The 12,329-nt window shown below is 38.9% G+C and overlaps 1 protein-coding gene across 2 annotated transcripts in view; it reads right to left on the bottom strand.

Annotated features, from left to right (window-relative positions):
- Window positions 1-12,329, bottom strand: part of EML1 (EMAP like 1) — a 105,626-nt gene that overhangs the window by 57,808 nt on the left and 35,489 nt on the right. Inside the window, exon 1 of one of the 2 annotated variants that reach the window (XM_070941754.1) lies at window positions 11,974-12,289. The exons of the other annotated variant lie outside the window; for it this stretch is intronic. Coding sequence (XP_070797855.1) covers window positions 11,974-12,289 — 316 coding nt within the window. Of the gene's footprint in view, window positions 1-11,973; window positions 12,290-12,329 lie in introns of those variants that run through there. 2 annotated transcript variants of the gene reach the window in all.

The following is a 12,329-nucleotide window of genomic DNA, read 5'->3' as shown; positions in this document are numbered from 1 at the left end:
TATTTTGAATGTGTTTCGATGTTCAATTAGAAAAACTTTAACCATGTGATAGAACTAGAGAAGTGGGAGAGGATGTGGAAAACGAATATGAAACTAACAATTGCAACGGCATACAAGGAAAACCAGATGAAAATGTTTCATAGATGGCACCTCCCACCGGCCAGAATTGCGAAAATGTTCCCTACTAACTCCCCGAAATGTTGGAAGTGCAAGACTGGCTACGGAACATACTATTATCAATGGTGGCACAAAAATTCTGGAAGAAAATCAAAACTTGGATAGTAGAAATAATTCAGAACCCAATAGAGGGAAAACAGGAACAATTTCTGTTAGGAATCTCAATAGACAACTATACTAAAGAAATACAGTACCTTATATTGCATATATTGACTGCAGCACGTATTGTATACGCACAATATTGGAAGAAGGAAACATTACCAACAGAAGAGGATTTAATTAAAAAAATTCTAGAATGTGCAGAATTAGATAAATTAACTAAAGAAATTAAGGGGAAAGAAGAATCAAAGTATTATAAGGTTTGGAGTAGATGGTATGAATAGTTGAAACATAAGGAAATAAGTTAAATGAATGAAGAAAGGAGGGCGAAATGTGTATGATCTTTTGTTAGTAAAGAAGAAATGATATAAAGTAGAAAATGAACGTCAAATAAGTATATACTTAAATATTAGTAAATATTGATGTATAGAAAGAGCAGACCGCTGTGTATAGCTGAAAGAAAAGTGATATTTTTCTTTTTTGTGTTACTTTTTGTTGTATGTATATGTTTGATTTTTAATGTGTTTTTAATGTGTTTAAAATAAAAAAACTTTTTAAAATTAAAAGAAAAGAAAAACAAACAACACAAACACATTTATTACGTCAGTTAATAATCTAAAGAGATTTGCAATTTTAGCAAACCTAAATCCCCAGTCTATAATGTCAATTTATATCTGAGGATTCCATAACATTACAACAGCTCAACTAGTCACAACGGGAAACAATGTGACAGTATTTTTTGAAAAGTGGCACTAAAACCAACTTATTTTTTCTATCACTGAATCCCTTAAATCTTGTTCTAACAAAATGGAAAAAGCACTGTTTTTACTTAGCATAGTTTGCATTTTTATGGTTTTATGGTCTTAGAAAATAGCATAATGATACTGCTATGAATCAGGAGTAAGAATTTAATGTACCATGGAATCAGATGGTCATCTAATTTATCAATGTATAATTTATGTTATACAAATTGTTGTGTAAAGTATCATTTTGTTTTTCTCATATGTTATGGAATAAAAACATATTCTATTTATATTTATGGTATAATTCAGCTCCTTAACTTACGGATAGTCCTCGCTTAACAACTATTCATTCAGTGACCATTCAAAGTTACAGTGAACAAATGGTACTTACACCTGGTTCTGAGTTATGGCTGCCAGTCACATGATCAAAACTCAGGCAATTGGCAACCCACTACACTTACAACAGCAAGGGTACTTCAAGACCTCCCACCTGCCTATCACCCACCCTTTTGGTTGCTCTGCACCAACAGTGTCAAGATCAAGGTAAGTGATAGTACTGCTCTGTACCACACTGGTAAGGCCATTTGGAATATAGTTCCAGTTCTGGTCACAATACAAAAAGGATGCTAAGGTGCTAGAAAGAGATCAGAGAAGAACAAGGAAGATGATTAGGGGTCTGGAGAAACTAGGTATGTTTAACTTAAAGGAGAGATGATTAGAGGAGACATGATAGCAAAACCTTAATACTTAAAAGGGCTGCACAGGGAAGAGAGTACCAATTTATTCTCCACATCACAAGAGAGAGGACAAGAAGCAAAGAGAGATCCAACTCATTGAATCTCTCATCGGAGAGATCCAACCTGGAAATAAGGAGGATTATATTGATGATGTGTGTATTTGGAATGTAGATAATCTGCTGATGTTTGTGGGCTAAAATTATTACAGTACTATGAACTTGAATTGTGGACATTTCTATGTATCTTTTCTATGATGACCATATTTATATACATAAATAAAGATACCTACATTGATGATTTTTAGCAATAATGCTATCAAAAATTAGCACTGTGACCTAAGGAGGCTTAGGGGCAGAGGTCTTAAATTCACAGCCATTCAGATTATTTTTGTCCCGTCCCCCAACAATATTTCATAGACACCAAGGATGCTGTCCACAAGGCAAAAACACTGAGCACCACATAGATGCACAGGCTGCGAAGGATATTGTCAGGAATATGTGGTGGCCTCACAGTTCATTTCAACCTGACTCAACAAGTTTCACAGCAGCATCAGGGCCTGAGCTGTGCAATCAGGCCTCAGAGGTCACTTACACTGAGCAGCAGCACCCGCTGAGAAGTATTTTCTGCTATTGCACTGTTTGGCAAGCATTGCTACTGAGATGGTGCTGAGCTCTTGAGCAAGAGTAGCAGGGAGTTATGGCTTGATCAAGCTTGACCAAGAAAGACAGGACAGGAGGCAGAAGGGGGTATACCTAAGGGAAGAAACGAGGTGGTCAAAAAGGAGAGCCAAGTCTGACCACTCAGCTGTGAAGACCCAATGTTCACTAAGGAATAAGAGAGACAGCAAGAGAACTAGGAAATCTGTGTAACTTTCTCAGAGTGTGGGGAAGTAGATGATGATTTATTAAGTATTACAGGGCCAGAACATCTGCACATTTTCCCTGTACCAGGAAAGCACTAACAACATCCCCCCATTGCTTCAAGAAGTAGACAAGAGGAGCAAAATATTCTTGCTCTTATGACATACTCACTGAGAAAAGAGGTGCTAAAGTTTCTAAGTTTCTAGTTTCTAAGATTATATAATTTATCCCATTTTAATTTTCAACAAATCTGATTAATAAGAGCCTATGATAATGTATCCTTCTTGGTTGTAAGTGGCATTCTAGGCAAAGGAAGGAAGAACTTTACCTAGACAAGCAATAAAGAGAAGGAGAAATTAGCAACAAAAAAGATTGAAGAAAAGAAAGCTTATTTTGCTCAACCAGGAGAGAGAAGAGAAAGAAAAGGTGGATTGGGCATAATGGACTTAATGGATGCAAAAATATTAACTATTAACTGATTAATATAATAAAACATTGGTGTTCTAGTTAATAAAAAAACACATCACAGGCTAATTGATGAAAGTGAAATGTTTTTGCTTGCAGTTACCATATTTTTCGGAGTATAAGACGCACCATTTTACCCCCCAAAAGAGGGTGAAAATTTGGGTGCATCTTATAGTCTGAATGTAGCCCCGGTCCAGCCTCTGAAACCTTCGTTTGAGAGGCTGAAAAAAAAGCAAGGCACAGAGCTCACAATCAACGAACCTGTTGCTAAAGTTCACCTCTGGGAACAGCTGATTGGGGGTATTCCGGGAGGCTGATCCATCCCCTAATCAGCTTTTTTCTTTTTTCTTATTTTCCTCCCCAAAAACTAAGGTGCGTCTTATACTCCAGTGCATCTTATAGTCCGAAAAATACGGTATATTTCAGCAATAGCTATTTCACAGTTGTTATAGTCCATCGCTCAGGCAGCCAGATGTTTAGACTGGGTTTGGCATTTTAATCCACCTATCAAGTCCTTCCCAAGAATCTTGTTATTATTTTATTTTATGAATTTGTTATGAATGTCATATTGAAATATTCTTCATTTTCACTCATTAGATTGCATGTATATGTCTGAAAGATCTTCAAAGATGTTGAAGTCCTTCAGCTAATTAACTAGTCCTTATAAGGCATGTGTGATAGTCGAAGTCTGAGACCCTTATTTAGTGGCTGTGCAAAATAATTGGAAAGCCACATGAAAGTTTGTGGCCTGAGGTTAGCCAAATTTGGCCCAGGCATTTCTTTAAAATATATTTTCCTATAGAGTATGTGTAGAATTTTAAAACTAAGGCAAAACCAGATGCAACAAGAACAATATTTGTATCCATTTTCATTTCTTATGTTGCAGATTCTTAAGTTAACAAGAAACATGGGTAAGGATACTAACTCCGACTCCTGATTTTTGTCTTTTCTCTAAACAAACAGAAAATGAGAAAAATATTACAAAACCTTAACATGCATTTAAAGTGATTTAAGACTTATATTGTTTTTTACAGTTGTCATAATACCTGGCTTCACTTTCACAATTTTTTACTTTTTACAGTGGCATCTAGATCAAAATTTAATTAGCTACATGCAGGTTTTTGATATACTTTCAATTAGAAGGTACAAGCTAAATAGCAGTATAAACATGTAGCAGATTCATAGAGGAGCACTTAGTTTTGTTTAGAATCTGGCAAAAACTTAAATATTGGCTTAGAAATTTATGAGATTGTGTATGAGACAGAAATTCCATGAAAAAGTAAATTTTGTGACACTTAGCAGATCTAACCCATAGCAGGCCTAATAGCATAATGATAAGAACGTATTGTTCGCTTTTAATCAATTTTAATACTGAATTATAAGTAATTATTATAGAAAGATTGGCCAAGAAGTTGCTTCATTTGTTTTGTTATTCTCTGGTCACAACCATAATTCGTTCCATAAGTTTGGTCACAAACTAATTTGGTTGTGACCCGAACCTAATTTTGGAAATTTGGCGCTTACAAAAAAAAAATGGCACAGAAGGGGAAATCGGCTGGGGAAAAAATTATGAATTTTTTGGCCAGAACCCAATTTAGTCCTGGCCAGAAGCGTTCGTGACCAGAGGTTCTACTGTACCTTGTTTCCTTATTCCTGAAAAAATGCCTAACACATTGAAGTTAATATTATATGAACAAAAATAGTAACATTTCTGGGGAAAATGATACAAAACTATAGCAAAACCCTATCGTCCTAATCCAGTGTGTATGATTAGTCAGCCACAACTAAATTATTGTAGATTATATGCCATAGTCAATTCAGTTGTAAAGGTTGGTTGGTGTTTACTGGTAAGCTATCTCCAGCACAGACTTTGATTTAAAAAAAAGTATGATATATAATACAGACAATTAGAAATCAGCTATGCCACCTATTTTTTAAGACTATAAAACAGCTTCCTATTTGATTAATATAGCAGTGGTTCTGTGTCAAAAAAAAAAGAGAAGACTGATTCACTTGGATGAATGCTCAATCTTGAACCTTCTTGACATGGATAAAAAAAGATAAAAAGGAAGACCAAAAAGTCACTCAGAATCCAAAACATTAGTGCTTTCATCAAATCACTCAATAACTTTTCATCAATTATCATATATAAGTGTAGACTGAAAAGGATACAACCCCCCCATCTTTTTGTATTACACTTTTGTATTAAACTTATCAATTATCATATATAAGTGTAGACTGAAAAGGATACAACCCCCCCCCCCATCTTTTTGTATTGAAAAATTAACAAGCTGTGTCTGTCATGATCAACTAAACATTGAATTTTAAATACTCTGGCAAATTCTCTGCTCCCATGGCACTGTGTTTCCATGAAATCAGCTAGGGTTTGTTTTCTTAGGATTGGCATTCACTATCTGTGAATAAAAGCAAGATAATCTTGTGGTAAGGACAATTGTCTATGGAGATTCTCAGTCATCCAGGTCAAGGTTGTCCCAAAGTTGCTTTTTAAGAGGCAAATGGACTTTTTTGTTTTTCTCTGAAGACATTTCACTTCTCATCCAAGAAGCCTCTTCAACTCTGACTGGATGGTGGGGAATGGAAGGATTTATACTCCTTGCAGAGAAAAGGTATAGATAGGAGATAGTTACTTCACACTGATATTGGATACCATGATAGCAGCAAGTCTATGTTATTTAATTTTGTTACTGCTACCTGTTTTTGTGCTTAGCTTGGCAAAATACGGGATTTCTGTTTTGCATGTCAAAATAACTGGTGACTCGTCTAGGTAAGTGATGGCATATATCAGTGATGGCAAACCTTTTTGGCACCGAGTGCCGAAAAGGTAGTGTGCACACACATCTGGGCGGCGACCCGGAAGAGGAGCTGCCAATGATGCATGCACGACCCCAAAAATGAACTTCCGGTTTCCGGTGCACGGATACTCCTTGGCCAGCTAGTCTTCCAGGTTTCTGGCGCGCATGCGCTTACAACTATCAGCTGGCCGGCGAGCATGCTCACACAGGAAAACGGAACACTACCTCCTCCAGTTTCTGGCACTGCCGCACACAAAAAGGCCAGTTGATGGTCGCACTCGCATTCGCGCCAGAAACCCAGAAGAGGAACGGGCAACGCCACACGTGCCAGGTGACATGGCTCCATGTGCCACTTTGGGCACGCATGCCATAGGTTCGCCATCACAAGTATATATTACTTCATCTAAAGGGGCAAAATTTCACTATATTTAAGGTGGGTTCAAATGTGGTTGGAGATTTCATTCAATGATAACAGAGGGTAAGTAGAATAACTAAAAAGCAGAAGAAACAGGCAACAGGAAATAAATGCTTAAGAATTGCTAAAAGCCATTATATAGTGGACCTATCATCCAGAAATTTATTTTTATGTCAAGATGGCCATTAACTATGTTAGTTTGGAACATGCATTTTATGCCAAGTCACATTGTTTATTGCTGCAATCCTGAATGTTTTGAAATTTCCAATAATGAAGACACAGGAATCAAATATTCATGGTACAAATTACAAATTATAAAAAATGCCATTACAATAATCACCATCAGTCCGGTAATGTAATTAGTTTTTGGAAGGTAATAATTCACTCAAGCATTAAGCTGTTCCAAAATATAGGTGTTGTCATAGAAAAGAAGCACCTAGACTTCCATAAGTATAGAGAATTGGGGGATTCGCAGCAGTTTCTCCCAGGGGATATAATTTAGATGGATCAATTCAATCTGAAATCAAGTACTCCTGGGATTACTTTATTGCAGAATAGTATCGGGGTTTTATTGATCAGCAATTTGCATTGCCTCCTACTCCCAAAAAGAGCCAATAATAACCTCCTGGAATCTGCCTTCAAACCATTTCTAGCCTCATGGAGAAGCCAGAAGGAGTATGCCTCCAAAATACTAGTGGTGAGAACACACTAACCAGCATTATTCATTAGCAAAAGCATGAGCAATATCATTAGTAATAAATAGCACAGATCATATCTTCAAACTCCCATCTGTATCAAGGCCCCTCCAGTGTTACATTATAAAGGATAACTAGTTGTTATTTAATACAATTTCCTTAGGGCATTCCTCTCCGTTTCCATTAATGCTATTCCAAGACATATTTTGATTCCTTTAACTTGATGTTAACTGACAGTAATTGTTGATAAACTGAAATTATGTGCTGTCAGCAAGAAATTTTTCTACTAAATCCATATTAGGCTCAGGGCAAGACATTTCAAGTCTTAACTTCTTCCTCAAGCTTCTAATTAGATTCCTCCTCAAATGCTTTTAATTCTTCACTGTCCCAATTTAGTACTAGAAAATTATTAGTATTATTAGAAACATTAAGATTGAATACTCAATGACACATTAAATCTTTGTAAGCTGATCTAGTTTAAGTTGTTTATAATGTAAATTGTTTAGAATTACAAAATCCTTCTCTTTTCAGTGCTTTTTCATCAATTCTTAATTTTCATATTACTTTTTTCTTTGATCGTGTCCTTTCCCAAGGTCTGATTCCCATTTATATTCCCTATATTAGAATTTTTAAAAATGATAACATACTCCACAGAACTAAAGTCATTTACATTACTATTTTAATCATATCTTCAGGGGTGGGATTCAGCCAGTTCGGGAGAACCGGTTATGAATTTGGGCAGTTCAGAGAACCGGTAAATCGGCCACTGTTAGCCCCGCCCACCCTGCCCCACCCTATATATTATCTTCCCTACGCCACGTGGTCCAGCTAATCTCCGTGCCTCGCCTGCGTACTTCGCTCTGCTCACCAAAGGTAAGAATGCCCCCCACTCACCCTTCGCCTCGGGTTGGGCCCCAGAGACACAGCATTCCCCAGCTTCGGCCTTGCCCCGGAGCTGCCATCCACTCACCACCTGCCTCGGCTGGGTTGGGGAATGTGCCATTCCCCAGCTCCGGCCTTGCCCTGGAGGCGTTGCCCACTTGCCACCCACCTCGGCCGGGGAATGCGTCATTCCCCGGCTCCGACCTTGCCCTACTCGCCGCCACCCCCCTCTGGCCTCAAACTACATCCGGATTCTTCTTACCTAAAGCACTGCAGCAGAGATCTTGCAGCCGTCCTTTGCTGAGGCTTGCTTGCTCACAGAGATGCTCCATGTGGTCTCCGGGTCAGCAGAAGCAGCCGCTGCCCTGGACAGCAGAGATGGAGCAGAGCAGGCCCCGAAAGGCTGCTTGGTCGACCCTCGCTGTGTAGCAGAAGCCGTGCATGCGTGGAAGCCATGCACATGCGTGCATGCACTCACATTTTTGGTGAACCAGTTGTTAAGTGGGTTGAATCCCACCACTGATCATCTTGACCCCATCACTGAAGTGAATCAGTTTAATCAGCCTAATTTAACCCAGGGAGATCATGTGCAGCAGTTAGTCTCAACTGGACTAACGAATCATTTAAAGTTGGGTGATGATTATGCCTTGGATATCTAATTACATGATTGCAGAGAGGCAAAAGTGAGCTTTCATGTATGTCCACTTCACAGATTGGGCCCCAAATTACCTGGATCAAGTCTATGACAGAATGGAACAGCTAAGCCCTGTTTGCATGTCACATGATCTCCCACACAGATAAAGGAAATAAAATAATCTAGTAAAGCATTTAGCTGGAGTAGGTAAAGTTTATTACATGCATAGTACTCTAAAGGCAAGTTGGGCAATAAAAGATCAAATAGGTTAAGAAGAAAAATCTATTGTTGGAGTTGGGAAGGAGAATATGATTGCTGGCAAACTAAGTGGGATCCATCATCTATTGGTCTGTCTGCCTGTTCATCCCTCCATTATCCAAGACACTGCTGGCAGAGGCACCACGGGCCGGTCCTTTGCTGTTTCTAGGGCAGCCCCGCAGGCCAGATCTAGGCACCCCATGGGCCGGATACAGCCCCCAAGCCTTGAGTTTGACAAGCATTACAGCAAACTAGCTGTTTATTAGTTATTCCCTCCAATTTTAGTCAGTTGTAAATTAAAGAAGCTTTCTCCCACCTGTTTATCCAAGTCATTAAAAAATATAAAAAACAGGTCCCAGGACTGATCCTTGTAGAAGTCTACTTGATGCTTCTGTTCAATTTGATAAGAAACCATTGATTAGCATTCTTTGAGTACCCATGGGTGTACAAAGCACCCACTGATATATATGCTTGTTATGGCAGCCAGAAAATATTTAACTATCTTGCTAATTAGCATGACATGGAATACTTCGTCAAATGTTTTGCTAGATGATTACTTCCTAATCCTGGTCTGGTGAATAACCCATAGCAAGCTTGTTCACATGTCTATGCCATGACACAGTTTGTCTAGTTTGGCTTAGCAAGCTATATGAATCCAAGCAGTGTGGTTTATGACTTAAAGCAGTCTGTTAACCCATCCAATTGTAGCTAAGACAACAAAATGTTTTCAGAAGTATGTGGTTTTTCATGTCTGACTTGCATAGATTTTTATCCTATCTGGCTGGAAGTTTCCAGATGGTGATGTTGGGGCCAATCCTGTTTATTTTCGTGGCCACTGTACTATGGGATTTGTATACTTTTTAATATCAAGATTAAGTTTTGTGCTTGGGTTGTACTCTTAAGAAGGATCAGGCTAACAGCTTGCAGATATTTTGCAAGTCTACATTACTTCCGAAGATTTTATTCTAAATATACTACCCTCAAAATTATTTTCATTTCAAAATAAAGTCTAACAAACCTTAAGACTTTATGGCCAGAACACCTGAAAAATATCCCACTTCTCATTAGCCACTATGCAATTTATGAATCTTCATCAGATGACACTATCAAGAGTAGGTAACAAGGCACAATATTTATTATAGCAGAATCCTGATTGTGGAATTAATCCCCTAAAGAGAATAGAATGCAAACATTCTATTTATTTGCTCAATATCTAGAGGCATTTGTGCTCTCTGATATTACTGAACTATCTAACCAACATGGCCAATAGTGAAAGAAGGTGGAAGTTGTACTTCTACAATATCTGAAGAGTCCACATTTTTCCTAACTGTTCTGTAAAAAAAATTTCCTTAGATTATAAAATATTCATATGCACTCAATTTCTTTCACATCATTTCTATAACTAGAACACTCTTCTGAAGTACAGTATTAACATAACTTACAAGCAATCTTCCTTTTAAACAGGTTCTATATAACCTTAGCTCTACTTGCCACTTTATAAGACAGAAGTTATATTATCAGCTGATCTATCCAACATAGCAAGCTGACAGTCCAGTTCTACATCTTTACCTCAAAGTAAATCCTAATAAAGTTAAATTCACATGGGAAAAAGGCAGATGAAGTTCTATTGAAAGCAATAGATATATAGTTTTATCTATCCAAAAGTATAATTTACTGATCTTAACTTTACTTATTTTAAATATATCTAAACAAAAATGCAAACAATGAAAGAGATGCAAACCCAATATTTAATTTTCACAACACAGTATAAAAATTGCTTTAAATAATCCCAACCTTTAGCTGATTTAAAAGAGTAATTTTCTGTTTTTTCTATCATTGCCAAAAATAGTCTAACAAAGTCCAACATAAATAAGCTATTTTATATAGTTCTTACTTTTATCAACACAAATATAAATAATATGTGAACTACACTGTAATCTATTATAATTTCTTCAGGCAAAGAAACATGTACTGTAAATCACAAAGATTTTTTTTAAGTGAACAGCAAAACCTTTACATGCTGTATATATTCACATGTAACTCCTGTTAGTCAATACTGAGTTAGGATGTTTACAAATACTTTAAATTCCATTTTTAAAAGATCCTATTAAGTCCAACTGACAAACCATACATTAATATATTATCCCAATTAGTCCAATACAGGAAGGGTCTTCTGTCTTAAATGTTTATTGCAAAAGTTTCCTGTAAATCAAGCTGCGTTTTGTTACATCACCATCCCAAACACCATTTGGTTTAATATATTGTCAAAGAAACAGATCAGAAACTACACAGCTTGGAAAGCAACATATTTTCCATCTCAAGACTTCTGTTTACTTTAAAAAATAACTGTACAAGAAACCATAAATCTTTCACGCAGTGCAGTATGCCAACGAACAAAACTCACCGTCCGAATTACATAAAACTTCAAAGACCATCTTTAATACGATTCACATCTCGTACATATACACACATTCTTTATAACTGTGAACGTTTGCTTATTTAGAACGAAAGACCGTGAAACAAGGGAAACACACGTCAATCGAGCTAGCATTTCAACGCGGGGCGGTTCCTAGAAGTTAAAACTCAAGAAATGAAAAGTGCTTTCCTCCCTCCGTACACACAGAAGGTGAGGTGGTCGTGGTTGTTGTTGTTTACTTTCTTTTCCATAATCTTCACGATCCTCTATCAGGCACCCGTCAATATGCAACCCTGTAGTGGGAGAGTCCAGGCAGGCAGGCAGAGCTCTCGCTCTCTTCCCTCTCGCCTTCCCGTGAAGCTTAACTAAAACGCCCAGCGTTTCTTTCGGCCAGGCAGAAATAAGATCGTGGTGGTGGTGGTGGTGGTGGTGGTGGGGAAGCCGATGCTCGTTCTCCCCTTAACCTAAAACTAAAGAGCGAGAGAGAGAGAAAGCCCCGAAAAGGCCCCATCCTTTCTCCAAGTAGGAAAGCTGGGAGCTTGGCGGGGGCGGTTCTCCTTGCCAGCTTCTCCGGCACAGGCACACCCATCCCACTTGCCAAGTCAGCCCATCTTAGCCAGGCACAAAACCGAAGCCGCCCCCCCCCCCCGCCGCTCGACTTCAGGGCGATGCCCACCCACCACCACTACTACTACCCACCACCCCAGCGGCCCTTGATCTCGGGTTCTCCCCTCCGGGCGCGCATGCACGCTTCGCTCTCTTGACTTTCCTCCTCTTACCATTACAGAACTGCAGAAGCGAAGAAGTGTCATAGAGGCTGCTGTAGCTGGAGAATCCGTCCTCCATCATCCCGAAGCCAATTTCGCGCCCCTCTTCGGCCCGCTTGGAATCCTCGGCCCCCCCAGCCCTAGTCCAAATCGCTCCTTCCAGCCTCTCCGCCCTCCTTTTTCCACACCCGCTCTCGTCAAAACTCGGGCTGCTTCTCCTGCTCTTTCGGGCGCTCACCCACACAGTGCAAAAGCGGAGGAAAGGCTGAGGCGGCTGGGGCTGGGGCCGGCCTGCCGCCTGCCTCTGCCAGTTGCCATGACAACGCATTCACTCCACCGTGGCTTGGGCCGCCGCCGCCGCCGCTTTT

The sequence above is a fragment of the Pituophis catenifer genome, unplaced genomic scaffold (assembly GCF_029215685.1).
Source record: "Pituophis catenifer annectens isolate HBS135680 unplaced genomic scaffold, rPitCat1.0.hap2 SCAF_1, whole genome shotgun sequence".
In the NCBI taxonomy this organism is placed as follows: domain Eukaryota; kingdom Metazoa; phylum Chordata; class Lepidosauria; order Squamata; family Colubridae; genus Pituophis; species Pituophis catenifer.
This window is presented reverse-complemented; position numbering and strand designations above follow the sequence as displayed.